Source organism: Vanellus vanellus (genome assembly GCF_965231255.1).
Source record: "Vanellus vanellus genome assembly, chromosome: 7".
Lineage (NCBI taxonomy): Eukaryota > Metazoa > Chordata > Aves > Charadriiformes > Charadriidae > Vanellus > Vanellus vanellus.
In genome coordinates this window covers 36,997,404-37,012,073 of record NC_138912.1, presented here as the reverse complement: position 1 = coordinate 37,012,073, position 14,670 = coordinate 36,997,404, and the positions used below count along the sequence as shown (strand labels likewise).

The 14,670-nt window shown below is 48.6% G+C and overlaps 1 protein-coding gene across 2 annotated transcripts in view; it reads right to left on the bottom strand.

The window, feature by feature from the left end:
- Positions 1–882: 882 nt before the first annotated feature.
- The window catches only part of HK1 (hexokinase 1), a 38,256-nt gene continuing 24,468 nt past the window's right edge, over positions 883–14,670 (bottom strand). For both annotated transcript variants that reach the window (XM_082486762.1, XM_082486761.1), the window contains 9 exons: positions 13,402–13,706; positions 12,722–12,870; positions 12,499–12,618; positions 11,145–11,240; positions 10,008–10,107; positions 7,539–7,722; positions 5,776–5,931; positions 4,828–5,061; positions 883–4,094 (listed from right to left, as the gene is read on the bottom strand). In XM_082486762.1, coding sequence (XP_082342888.1) covers positions 3,950–4,094; positions 4,828–5,061; positions 5,776–5,931; positions 7,539–7,722; positions 10,008–10,107; positions 11,145–11,240; positions 12,499–12,618; positions 12,722–12,870; positions 13,402–13,706 — 1,489 coding nt within the window. In that variant the 3' untranslated portion in view covers positions 883–3,949. The remainder of the gene's footprint in view (positions 4,095–4,827; positions 5,062–5,775; positions 5,932–7,538; positions 7,723–10,007; positions 10,108–11,144; positions 11,241–12,498; positions 12,619–12,721; positions 12,871–13,401; positions 13,707–14,670) is intronic.

The following is a 14,670-nucleotide window of genomic DNA, read 5'->3' as shown; positions in this document are numbered from 1 at the left end:
CATTTACAGATAGCCACCACCAAGCCTTTCTTCTGAAGAGATCCAAAACCATTCGGGAGGGACGCTCTGCAAGGCGCACATCTCTGGGATCACGCTAGAGGTTGCAGAGACTCTTGCTGCGGAGGAACCGAGTTCATTAATTCATATACATAAGCATCATATACATTAATTCTTATACATAAGCTGCACCTCTCCCACGGCCAGCCGATGTGACTGTAAGGCCTTTAAACCCTTTAAATCCTGCAGCTTTCTAATGCAGATCTTTTTTAGACCAAAAGGGCCTATCTTGAGCATCCCATCTTCCATCACACCGTATCTCAGCCAGCCGGAGCCTGCGTCAGATACCCAAGTGTCACGCAAGCGCTGGCACTGCCTCCCCTCTGCAGTCCCCGGCGGGCGCCGACATAGTTCTGACAGCTCACGGCATCTCTCTCTCTCTTGTGCGGGCGCACAAAGCAGAAGATGATTTCTTCAGGTTTGCAAGCAAAACTCCCCGTGTGCCCCGAAGGGCCCACACTGCAGATGCTGAGAAGTTTCTCTGCCAGAAGCAGCAACAGTTAAAAAAGCAGAGATGCTCTGAGCCCTCGTTGGATAAGGGAAGAGAAGGCACGTCAAGGCAGACCGCGTTCTTTCCTGTGATACATGAGCTAACAGGAACACCATGCTCCACAGTAAATACATGCAATTCTCCATGTAAAGATAGACGTGATTAAATACCGCGCAGCAGAAAAACACCTCCAGGCCAGCAATAAATCCCTCCTCTGCACAGTTACTCGTGGCTCTAAGCAGCAACGGAGACCCTGCAGTCAGTGAAGGAAAACATTTGAAGAATCTCATTTTTAAACGGCAAAGGAACGAACAAAAAGCACAGAACGGGGTTCAGAAGTTCAGAAACACTTTATTTTTTCCTTCTGCTATTTTCTTAAGAAAACAAAACAAAACAAAGTCTGCTTGTTTTAAAACCCATTCAAAAGGCTTCTGAGAGAACCCCCAGAGGAGTAAGGAGCAGATGACATTACAACAGTGGTATGCAAATGGTCTTTTCCCCAGGAAATATAAGATTTTTGTGTTCGTATTGCAGTAATTACAGCTTAACAACTAAGAGGACTATGATTTTATCCACCAAGCCTAAAAGCTTTAAGTAAGACATCTCAGTCATTGCTTGGATAACATTGGAGACATTTCTTCGGACAGTTATAGCTTGTGATTCACTTGGAACAGTTTCCTAGGGGTAAGAAGCAGTCTGGAAATGGAAATCCCACCAGGTCTCCCTTTGGAAAAGAACTGCCGTGTCTTATCGAGTACGTCACCTATGGTCCACAGTAGGAAAAGCTGCGCTGTTAGAAACACAAACTCACTCCCTATTTGTTATGAGCTGGATCCAACAAACAAAACGACCTACGCCAGCATCTCCAAAATCCACAGTCACCCTGAGACCAAGTTTAACTTCCACTTCTCATTCATCCTCTCTCCTGCACTGAGCCTAGCCCTCAGATGCTGAAGAGCTCCGAACCCAGGTCCCCAGGCACGGCTCACACCACCCCTACGGCACCACCGGCGGCAGGCATAAGATTTGCAAACCTTCAAGCAATTAAAATGCAATGTGTCCCCTGTGCCCAAAAACTTTCTCACCTTCTTCTGTCTCCTATTTGGGGTCATAGCTGCACATCAAGGGTGTCAAGAGATTATTCAGGCTGTAATGTAAGATGGGTTATTGGAGAAGCCCAACTTTAGCGTATGCAAAAGGGGCTTTCACATACAACTCCAACACAGGGTGTGCAAACCAACGGTGTACGAGCACCCGACACTGTGATTCCGCAAACGTTAACCCTACGCACACAGGGAGGTTACAGGCTCTGACGTGCATCAGACTTGTGCGGGGACACAGCGACTGCAACGTACCCGTCGCTGTGTGTCTGGCAAAGCCTAATATAAATAATCACATTGGCTTTGACGCAGTGGGCTGAGGTTTCCCTGCACTGCAGACGCCCCTGCATGAGACGCACCCGGACAAACTACACGCGCCCCAAGATCTGGGTGTTGTCAGCTCCGTGCCTCTGCTGAGCTACGTTAGGAAACACGAGCCACGGGGGGACCTGGGTGAAATCCACCCTGTCTGAATCTGACCCCGAATGCCCGGGAATAAAAACACACACACAAAACGCAGGCACCACTGGGATTAGGTTGCAGCTCTCCCTACACAATAGCTCTTCCCAAAGCACTAAGCCACCAGCCAACAGCACCTCTTCCAGAAAGAACCACTAAACACCAGTTAACGCACATCAAAAAAGTTTAATATTTTCACAAGTATCACGTAACACTAGTATCGGAGCTACTAGTGTGCAAAGTAAAAAGACTCTCTACCTTTGCAAAACCAGTTAGGCATGCAATTTTTCAGGTAGACACACACTTAAAGCTGCAATGACTGTTTGTGACTCACATGTTACTTTACAACATTCACTCACGGTGCACCATAATGCATATTGAAATGTTATCAATAGGTAGGGCAATCCAAATCTTAGGGGAGCGGAACGAGGGCAAAGAGGAGTGGCCTGCAAATTTCCATCTACTTTCTGCAGGAAAAGGCAGTAGGGAAATCCATGCAGACATCTCAGATTCGTTTTTGGTAGAAGAGCGGGAATTAAGGACTACTGTGTGGTCTCCCTCTTTGCAGAAAGTGGCGTGACTTGCAAATGTTATTCCACGTTTGCCTTCCTAACTGCTTCTCAATTTAAGTAATACAACTGGTATGCAAATATAATAATGGCGCAGACTCGACAGAGGACAGGATACACCAAGTGCATACGATCTTTGTTGTCGCTTTAGTCCTCGAAATAAGCCGGGTCCGATTTGGGCTTTGCGGTGTGTTTAGTTTATGCACCTGGGTCCTCAAAGGCAAGATCAAAATCAAACCCTCGGATTCCTTTCTGATCACTAACTCTAGCTGAGTGTTTGTGTTTTGAGTGGCTGCTTAACAGTATTAAAGATTAAAGCTTTGTGTGGAAGCAAATACCCATTTAAGGCGAGAGACGGAAGTATACACATCCGAGTGACACTGTCTAGCTGCAGGATTTGGTAGGAGGTCTAGGCTGATCTCGACTAACAAGAAGAGATAGAAAATATTTTTAATAAGAACTCTTGAACAGAAGAATACAGCACAGCCCGCCTAGGGACCATATATCTACCGATTTCCCAGGTCTGGAGATTTGGATTACCCCAATCACCAACCACTTTGTTTTACTCTTTAGGGATTTCTTGCCGAAACGCAACAGATTTCACCCAGAAACACAACACCATTCACAGAAGCAATGGGAAATACCAGTGGAACCAGATCTGTGGGACAAGGGCGTTTACTTTTACCATGACAAAACAGGCATCAAGGAAGCAAGTAAGTCGCATTGTCAAGTCCCACTATAGAGTTACATGTGTGCACAGTGCTGACACACCATAATGTTTTCACAACCGCGTTATACGAAACAACAGCAGGTAGATATGCAGGAGGGAGCTGTTGCTTCCCCTTCACTAAAAGCATCAACACCCAGGTCTGGTGGTCAGTGTGCTGGCGGTGCGCTTAACAGGGATGCTGCAAAGAACACATTTGGTACGATGCAACGGTAGCTCTCAACGCACATCACTTGGGGGCAATTTCGTCTCAGACAACAACTGATTTTTGACAGCTGCAGAAATTATAGACTGATTTTTCCATGACCTACAGATGGGGAAGGTACCAACAAGGTGAATAAGAAACATGCAGATTGGGGTCCAGAAACAGGAGATATTATTAACAGCACACATTCTATCTTGTATCCTATTTTTTATGTCATTAGTTGTATTTTTTTTTTCCCCCCGATAAAGCAGTGAGTTCTGGGTTTTTACCAGTTCTGACTATGCAGTCGCTGCTTTATGAGAAAGTGCTCACAAGACAGAATCGGGGCCGGGATTGTGGAGTTCAGTTCTGCTCGGCATCGCGAAGCCTGCATCCCACCGCCGTGATGAGCGCTGCCCCTTTCCCGCTGCCGTCCTCCGACAGCAGGAAGGTCACGTCGCAGTTGGGTGCCAGGTCTTTGACTGTTTGGTGCATGATCCTCGAAAAGCTGCGAAAGGGAACAAGGGCAGTGGGTGAGGGAGGGTCCTGCAGCACTCGCAGAGCGTAGCACTGCCATGGGCTTTTGCGGTGCTCCCCCCTTCCCCGGGGAAAGCACTAAAATGCTGGAAACTAGGGTGGATTTGAAGACCGGGAGTTCAAGGAAAAAAGCACCTGCATCCCACCCCTGCCTCTCTGTCTGCGTGAGGTTAACCCAGATTGGTAGTACCACAGCAAAGGGGGGGGGGGGAGGAGAGACCACGCACAGTCATATCCTTCCCACCCATCTCCCTCCGTTCACACCACAGATGGGCACTAGGTTCCTCTCCTCCTCCTGCCGCCAGCTCTTTTAGACTCCTGCCCTCGCCTGCCTTTGCTTCCCAGCAGCCCGTCTCCTCTGCACACTGAACAGAAACATCCTCCGAAGAGGCACCAGGCATTTCGGCACTGCTCTGTCATTGCCTTCGCATAGCCAAGACATCCTTCCCTTGCTGTGCAGCTCCCAACAGTTGGGCAAGCTGTGTCCCCTTCAGTTTGTCGCCACCCCAAGAATCCTTCACAAGTCCTTCTTGAACCTCTCATTGCCCTTTAGAAAGCCCTGACCACCCCGGACTAAGACTTCTTTTCCCTGGCTCTTGTCCTAGCAAGTAAGGAGAAACCAGTTTGGCCCCTCAAGAGAAAGGATGTACAAGCAACGCGCTATGGATTGCGGGCAAGCAAATGCCGAGAAGGTGAATACTCACTGTGGATGTAGTTTGTACAGAGTGCCATCCACACCAACCGTTATCTCCAGGTGCTCTAACCCTCTGTTCTCCCTAATTTTATCTACAACCGCAGCCATTCCAGCGCCGCACAACTGAGCTGCTCGCCTCGACACTGCTCCGCACACAGTCTTGACAATGATGCTGTCGTCGCAGGTGCTGTTGAGCCCCAGCTGCTGGAGGATGGCTCGCACCTGCAGCAAGGCTAACCTGTCACTGCAGAAGCAGAAGAGCCCAGTGTTAAAAATTAAAGCTTGCCCTCCGCCAAGCCACTGCCACCAACCCCACCGCGTCCACGCACCCACACCAGGCAGCAGCCTTTTCTGATGCCTCAGGGAATGCAAATTCCTTCACCCCAGCACCACGCTGCAGAGCAGGAGAGGGGCGCAGGCAGCAAGGGGGGCTCCAAGTCCAGCTCTGCATTGCCTCCCCTTCTCTGTTCTTACCAACGGGCATTTCAGGAAAATATGACCAACATGGAGTTTCCCCCCCCATAGAGACTCAACAGACATTGAGATTACTTTAAAACACAGAGTCCGAGCAATAAAGACACAAAAATATCCATTAAAGCGCTCGTTCAGCTAGTGGTCATTCAGTTCAACAATTACAGCTAGACACCAGATCAACAATTACAGCTAGACACCCACGAGGGACACAGGAAAACGGCCTGATTTCCAAGCAAGCAAATAAAATGATACAGTGAGGGAATCCTTGACAGCCCTTCCCACGATGTAGCAGTGGAGCATTGCTAGAAATTCAGATGATGTTGTAAAGAGTCCTTCTGCGTACGCGCAGGCTCTTGCTGAAACCAAAATTACCTCTGGAGAACCAAGAAATGCTCTCCAGCTGTCCCTCCCCCTCCAGCAGTGTCACCCAACGAGCGTCACCGGACTATTTCACCCTAAACAGCCTCCCCGGCAGTGCTCTTACCTCTCAATCTGAGAAAGGAACTTGGTTTCAAAGATATGTCTGGTCTTTAGCGTCTCCGAAATCTGGCCTCTGAACAGGAACCCCCGCTTGGTGAAGTCAATCAAAATATTGCGGACTATTTCCCCCAGGTACATCCCACTGATCATCTTCTCGTACCTGCAACGAAAGACAGCAGCACAGCTCGGAGGGATGCTGCTCGCATTTGCAAAGGCAGCTGCATTATCAGCCAGGTGTACTGCCCTCACACACCGGGGACATGAAATATGCAACCCAATTTACACAGAATGGCCATTTACTAGAAAAATTGGGCAAGAAAAAGCATGAAGACTCAGTGGGAAGCCTTGTGAGCCCGTCTCTAAACACTTCATCTATTCCTCGCTACCATGTTCCCTCAGCCAGGCTGTTGTTAATGACGGCTGGGTTTCTCCCAGATGGAAGAAATGAAAACCTGTTGCCAGAGAGCAGAATGGTGCCCAAATGAAAGCCAAATTTGACGTGCGATACCGGGCAGCCCTGCACTGAGGAAGGCAGGAGTCTGCTTTGCGCTCCTTCCCTTCCAGCATCACTCCGGTTTGAATGGAGCATCTCGGGGTCCATGAGCTGCGCCCTTACCAACAAGAACTGAACACTTTTCCATTTAGTGAAAAGCGCATTCAGCGATGCATCCTTTATTTCACCTCCTGAAGCTCTAAAGCAGGGTTTCTGCCCCGGATTGAGCGGAGCCCAGCACGCCATCCTGCTGGAAGCAGGCCACGAAGTCCATTTAATACGACGAGCTCTCTCAGGCTTGTACCCAGCAAGTGTCCTCCCTCTTGAGTGCCTAATTCTCTCTGGAATAAATTACTCCCCCCTGGCAGTCCCCGCTACTGCCTTTCGCTGCTTACTCCATGCCAACTCTGCCGCTGCATCAGGCTCGCTCAGCATCTGCCTCTCGGGGTCTATTTGAGCCCTAACTTCTAAAGAGCTTCCCAAGGGACCTGCCAACTTGTCTGCGTCCTCCAGGTTTTCAGGCAGATTTACTCCAGCCACAAAAATATTTTTAAAAGCTCCTGGCATTGAAGGATTGCTGCAGAGAAATTATGAAAAATTGCAGCCTGGGCATGCAGAAGTCTCAGACAGTTTCATCAGCACTGAGTACATCTCCTTGACAGCCCCTTCTTGAAGGGGGCAAGGAAGCACTTGCCCAAACAAGAGCTGGACCCTCAAAATGGGATCCAAACTCCAGGGCCAAGAAAGGCAAGTCCTCTAATATGACATATTTCATCCAGAAAAATGCCTGAAATCAGACCTGGCTGCAACTGCTAGAAAGCTCCTGACTGCTTTGCAGTGAGCAGCTCCAAGCAGCTCCAGCTCCAGGCTGATCCAGATTGAGGATTTCTAGAGGCAGAGCCCTCTAACAAAGAGAGTTCAGCTAAAAGAGATTAAACTGAGACCAAGAGCAAAAGAATGACAAGCCATCTTAAACCCCTTAGTACAACACAGGATGAGGAAAAAAAAAAAATAAAAATAAAGGTCTCTTAGCAATTTCAAGACCCTTGAAGTTCTCGTGAAAAAACCTGCCGCAGTCCCACAGCGGCAAACAAGCTGCAGAAATGCAGCGACCAGGAAAAGCACCGCAAAGTAAGGTCCCACAGGATAGCAAGGCTGCAGTCATTTTCGACTCTTAACCAGTCCCTTCTCCAACTAGGGAGAAATCCAATTGTCTCTTAAAAGCATTTAAGGCAGCCTGGCTTATACTTAGCACACCATTTATCCCGCAGTACCTTTGCTTTCCAGCATTTAGTGAATAGTCATCAACTGCTTTGTCATATATTGTCCTGATATCGTCCAGGCATCCATTATCCCCGAATGCTCCCCACTCCGTGTTCACGCACATCCGTCCTTGCTCACCATCCACCATCTCTATGTTTCTCATCTCTTCCATGTAACAGGCATTGCTGCCAGTTCCTGAAAGAAGAAAATACCGAAATTGCTCTTTGTTTGGAACAAAACAACACTAGAACAAGCACGACAGCCCTGACAAAACCTTCTGGGGCATCTTGAATGTGCTTTTTCCTGAATGATGAAGTCAAATCATCATTTGAAACATCACAAAAAAAACCCAAAAAACAAAAAAGAACACAACACCACTCTTCAGTAATCCTGAATTGAGAAAATATTACCGCTGAGGTGCACTGCTCAGGGTGACTTGGAGAAGAGGTTCACCCAGGCCAGCTGGGCTGAGGGTCCCCTGCCGCAGGGAGGAGCAGCAGTGCGGCACTTTTGGCACACCAACCCTCATTCGCTTCTGAACCCAGAACCGCAGCAAGCAACCAGCTGGATTTTAAAGTCAGGAACCACCTTCCACAAAGCCCACAGACCCACAAAACTCAGGGGAAAAATTTGCCGAACTGAAAACCTCAGCAAGTTCTGAAGCATCAGGCAAAGAAAACACCAGGGGCTTTACCAGCTAATTGCAGGGTAGTTTTTAGTTTGTTTGGTCTTTTTTTCTGATTCAAATTGCTTAAATAGTTTCTCTGGCAGGAAGGTCACTTCCATGTTGAAATGATGCCCTATCTGATTCCGCTTAAAGGGGATCCTAAGGAGCGTGGCAATTACAAAGTGCTTCATGTACGCAGAGTCCTCAGGGAGCAAAGCTTTATCAGCAAAGAGAGGCAGCTTTTGCTGCTACCTGGGGCAAAAGTTTTCTTGAAGTTGCCTACTGAACCTCTCATTTAACCCCGCATCACAGATTTTGCACCAATTATATCAGCAAGTCTGTTTTCCTTTGCGATTTTTTTTGGGTACTGTATCAATAAAGTCTGAGCAAAAACAGATCCTCTCACTGGCCAGTCTCCCAATGCCAAACCTTGTCATCCAGAACGAGCTAAGTAAGTGCTGCCAGAGTATGTGGATACCTATGAAATTCAGGCTGTCAGTCTGACAGGCTTTTAGATGACCTCCTGCTGCCAGCAGATGAAATGCAGAGACCTGGTCTCATCAGCGGCAGTTTCCAAAGTATTCAACAGCGGAAGCTCAAAGCATCGACTGTCCTGGGGCAGGAGAGGTGGCACTGGGCAGAGACAGGCCGCCGGCGTGACGTGAACTCACCCTTGCAAGAACATTTTTCCCTGCCAAGCAACAGCGGGAAAGTTCACCCACCTCCCTGCACTTGGGAGAGCACGGCGACCGCCAGCTCACGCAAGCTCCTCATTAAGCGTCGTCAGCCTGGACGAAGCAATTCAGGCAGGGCAGAAGGAGCTGTCAGAGCCCCGGGGCTTATCGCTTTCATTACCCCAGACGTACCCCGGCCACCTCCGACCCCCTGCTCCGCACACAGACAGGCTGGCTGGAGAGCCTATCTGGCAGGGCTGCAGCAGACGGTCCTCAGAGGATGCCCTCGGCGCCCCAAGGACGCGCCGTCCTTCCCACCAGCAACTCTGTCCCTGAAAACACGTCACCGACGGAGCTGCGCAGACACAGTTTCCTACCCACGCTGCACCGTGCTGACTCATCCTGGATGTTTTCCAGCTGTCTGGAGGAGAAATTGGTGGCGTTTTGTTTTCCTATGAGCCACCGCGCGTCCGGAAGCAGGTGCCTCCTGCCCTCCTCTCCCCACTGAAAACTCCTTTCTCTGGAGAGCTTTGGGAATTCACACCACCTTGCGCCACAGGCGTCCCGCGTGGCGTTTGCGAAGGCATTAGCAGTAGCCTGTGGCATTATCTCAGCTGTCTCACTGCTGGGAAGGGTGAAAGTCAGTCACTGCACTTTGTCCATCAGAGCTTTCCACCACGTGCCGTTTGGGAATTGTGGCCGTGCTTCACAAGTTTATTCTGAGAGACCACGTGCTCAAGGGAAGCTGTGGGCTACCTGAACACCCTGGCAGGGAAACTCTTATGGGATAAACTAAGATACCCCAGGAGCTGGTGAGGCTACCCGAGCCCATGGTTGCTCGCTTCCCCAGCAGCACAGTGCCTTCCCAGTTAGAACAGGCAGGATTCGTTCAGTATTACAGCCCGTGCTTATCTCAGCTGATCACGCACAGAACTAAGCTGGCTGCCGAATTTTGCTCTTAATTCCTTCACGCAGCTTGCTTCTGAAAGGATAGCTGTTAATCTTAAAATCTTTCACTCCTGGACACCCTAGCTCTATTTTCAGTTAACCAGAGGGATGTCTCTGTGAGAATACAGACAGATGCGGCGACGTGCTGTTTGATAAAGAAGTGCCAAACAAAAAGCAGCTCTAACACGTACCCACAATGAGTCCGATTTCACAGTTTGGGTCTTCATAAGCACAAGTCATCATTGTGCCCACCGTATCATTCACCACGGCCACCACATCCAAGTCAAACTCCTTTGGAAGAGAAAAATAAAACAGTGAGAACTCTGGGCTTGGGGCAACCCCACACACACCAAAGGGGACACAAAAGGAGTACACCATTGGGAACTCTGTCAAAGCACACCAGAAACAAACAACCAAAAGTATCAGACTTATTTTACACATGCAGAAATAGGAACTTAATCTACTAGCAGGTAAGCTAAGGCCCCTCACATGCTCTACCTACAATAGACTGTGTCTTCAGAAGAAAGTATATTCCTGGCTGTTTTCTTCGGCTTAGATATATTTAAGTACAGATCTTGTATATAGCCATATGGTAGAGGGCTATTGTCATTCTATATTACAGCAGTGCCATAGCAAATCCAGTAGCAAAGGTTTGTAAGATTCTCTTTTCACTTGCTGATAAAACTCTGCTAAAATTAATCTCTCCTCAGGCTATTTTTCTTCCTTTCCTAGAAAGATTCAGCTAAGCGGCTTGAGGCTTTTTCAAGAACATGGGTTGGGAAGGGGGAAAACTGTCATTTAGGCTGCACTGGGGTGGATTCCTGCAATCACTACATTGAAAACTCCTGCCTTCTCCATGCTCTGATGCAGTGAAAAATGCCACAGAGTTTGAAAGAAGCCTTGAAAGTTCTGTCAAATTTAGCAAGTTAGAAGTCTCGGGGAGGGGGGGGGGGGGGGGGGGGGGGGGGAACAAAAAAAAACCCAACAAGCAATGAAACAAAATCCCCAGTGTGGCTTATTTTGAGTAGCAACTTTGGTTTGGTGGCTGAACTCTCCCATTTCCACTGCACAACCTCCAGACCATCCGACGTGGTGGTCAGGCGACATGTCAGCATCGGAGCCGGCACCGCCACACGGCGTCAGGAGCTGCTGTATCTGGACCTGCTGCAAGGCAGACACCTTCTGTACAGGGCAGGAGGCACAGCCCGTTTCCTCATGGCACACAAACCCTGCGAGGGGGAACCGGCCTGACCCACGAGGTCTGTCAAGTCTGGAGGAGAAGGAGAAGTAGGAGGAGAAAAAGAAAACACGACCAAAAGAAAAATCACCTCTCTCCTTTTAATTCCTTCTCTAAGCAGATACACCACATCTTCTCCCTCGCAGTCTGTAGCTTTGAAGCCTTTTGTCCAATTGAGAAGGATACCCTAAAAAGAAAGAAAATAGGTTATCAAAGTTTCCTGCTGCACTACAGATTGCCCCAAAAATCCTACCATCCTCTAAGGGACACTCACTGGGCATCTCTCCCTCATAACTTCACTGCATTTGCTCACCTCCCCAGCCCATAAAAGCACAAAATCACAACACTTCACACAGGTGACCACAGGTTATCGCGTACTGCAGCTCTGACCCCAGCAAACGGCCATGAGTATTTATGGCTAGTCGATACACGGACACAGAGAAGCCCTCAGCTGAAGGAGGGGGTTCTCCAGTATTCACCAACATGGGTGCCACGTTTTGCTGAACAACCTGTCTTCTCTCTCAGTCACACTCTGAAGTCTCCCTGGCTTGACCAAGCCTACTATCATCAGTAAGACGACAGCATTTGAGAGCTGGACATTTGAACGCCGCTCCTAATATCGCTGCCTATTTCCTCCTTCCTTATATATGAATACTCATCTTATTTTCACTAAGACTCAAGTGTTATTCTGTACACTTGACATTTCAAATGGCTCGGTGTGAGGTTATACAGAAGAGTCGCTAATGAAAAGGAATATCTCCTTATATACGTGGAATTTGCTTCTAAAGCTACTAATCATACTTGGCCTCCAAATTTCCAGAGCAATGCAACAAGCTCAAAATAAAACCCAAGTGTAACACAACAAAAAACTCAAAAAAAAAAAAAGTGTGACGTCTTTCTTCAAAAAAAGTGCTACGTAGACAAGAAGGAAACTATTAACAGCTGCACAGGTGGAGCTGGTGGAAGTATGTGGCAGTGAAGAAGTTAAACATGAAAGCAAAGAGAAAAAGGGTACACACAGCAAAAACACGCTGCAGGCTACACTGTCACCCACAGGGTGACATAGCCAAGCAGGCACTGGTCCATCCGCTCCATCCAGAGGAGCTGGCAGCAGGACTGGACTTTTGCTTACTGCTCGCAAAACCCGGGAAGCATCACAGTCCAGCAGGTTTATACAATTGGAAAAAACACAATACCTTAAAAAAGGGGTATCGCCACCACGGAAAACGTAAGTGCTCTTATCGGTCACAGACATGGGCTGAGCAGCATTTGCATTACTACCTTTAAAGGAACTATTTATAGGAGCAGCCGTAGTGGTCAGGGTTAGAGCATGAACCCTCCCCTTGTACTACCTCCCTATAAGTGTCACGTAGATGGTACGAAGGCGGAGAAATCCGGCCCAGCATAAGCACAAAAGCAGATTCAAAAGATACCAAGGAACTTACAGCATCCAGGCTGGTCTGCTTGCAAGGGAAGGAAAACGTGAAGCCAAGAGGAAGACGTGCGCCTTTTATGCCCATATAATCCAGGAAGTCAGAAATGCAGGTAACGATGTGATCAAACAGCTTTAAAGAGAAAAGCCACGCATTTGAAGTTGTACCTGTTCCATGCTCTTAAGAAGGTATTGAAAAAGCAGCAGTGCTGCAAAGGAGAAACACAAATACTCACCTCTTCTCCCGTTCCCTGCATCACCTCTATAGGAATGGCATAGATCTTGTTGTGCATCTCAACTGTTCTCCTTTTACCGCTGCGGATTTTCACCAGCAAAACTCTAAAGTTTGTCCCTCCAAGGTCAAGTGCCAGAAAGTCTCCGTTCTCTGTAAAAGAATATGTGCGTGTATTTAAAGAAGCATAAGCAACATCTCAAGAAGCGCTTTCCCCAGAAAGCACTTGGATATAAAATCTCTTAGAAACGCTCAGCTGGGAAGATCCTCATCAAAGGAGGATTTCAGATTCTGCTCTGAATATTCCAGCCCTTTTTTTTTTGTGGCTTTTTTGTGGTTTTGTTTTGTTTTAAACCAACAAGGGAAAGAGGACCCACACAACCGTTCCCTGAGAGAAAGCAGAAATTTGGCCAGCCACCCTGAAATGCAAAGAACTACCCAGGTTGCGCAGATGGTGTTCAGTTGGGTTTGAGTTATGGGTTTTCTCCCCCCAGGTCCTGGGGCAAGGACACGGGGCCAGGCTGCCAGCAACCAGCGCAAGGGCAGCACAGGCTGGGATTCCCTCCTTTGGACATCTCAGGAGGCTCCTACTTCATTGCACCAGATCTGCTCACCCTCTAGCAAACCCAAACCCCGCTGCCAGGAGCCCATTTTCGGCACCCCACAGCCAAGCCATGCCTCTACCTGTCCCATCCGGTGTGCTGCGGACGAAGGTGGGCAGCATCTTCACTTTGGCAGTCTCATGCGTCTTCTTCTTCAGCCCTGCTTCCATCTCTGCCCTCATCCTCTTCTTCACCTGCAGCAGCTGCTCGTGGGTGAGCTTGAACTCAGCCAGCGTCTCGTCAATGAGCCGGTGCTGTTCCGACAGCCGGTACGCCACTGCCGTCACCATTGCTGCTCCCTTCCCGCTGCCGCTCTCTGACAGCAGGAACCGCACTTCTGAGTCGGGCACCAAGCGCCGGGTGGTTTTGTGCAAGCGCCGGGCGTACCTGCAGGGAGGGGAGGCTGCAAGCCCACCGTCTGGCGTGGCTTCTCCCACCGCCCCCAAAATCTATGCTGCTGACACGGACCAACTGCCAGGGGAGCGAGGAGCCTCATCACCCCCAAACTAGCTACAGCCCCCCAAGTAGGGGAAAACCACATGGGGAGAGCAGTTCTTCCCTATGTCCTCTTTTCTCCTGAATTTCTAAGAAAAGCCAGCAAAAAGCGGGTGGGGGGGGAAATCAGAGTGTCATCCCCTAAACCTGACCCAAGGTGGGAGAAACCAGCTGGCTCCAAATGCTGCACCAATCTCCTCTCCTGGGGTCATCAAGCTGTCCTGAACTCATTGGGTTAGATGGTGTGGGGAAACAGTTCAGAAACAAAAAATTGCCCGTGTATGTTATCTTAACACACCCTAGACCTGCCCATCTGGAAAAGCCAGTCAAAATAGCATTCTTGGAAATTTTTTTACCAAAATTTTATGGTTTTCATAACTTTACAATATTTTTTTTTCAACAAAATCATGTTCAATGTTTCATTTTCAGTTTCTCATCTTTCTCCTTTCAAAAGTTTTCTCACTTAGCCCTCCCAGCCAGCTCCGATGCCAAGGTACATCCTGTACGCCGTGCTTCTGCTCCCCTTCGGTCCCCACAGCTAAATCCCACAGCCGAGACCGGAGACTGACTTTTTATCACCAGTTATTATTTAATAAATAAAAGCCTTTTACCATGTGTGCATAAACCCCACCTCCACACGGCATATTTCTTTATGCTGAACTTGGAAACCCTTACGCAGGTGCTGCTCTCCCAGCACACACACACAGGCCAGCAGTCACTCCCAAACATCTGCACCATTAGGGCTTGGGCAGTGGGGTTATTTTTGACATTAAGACTCGCACCAAACCCTGTTACCAGGACCAGGTACACCCACAGCAGAAGAGCTCAACTTCCTCGCTGATTTCTACATAAATCT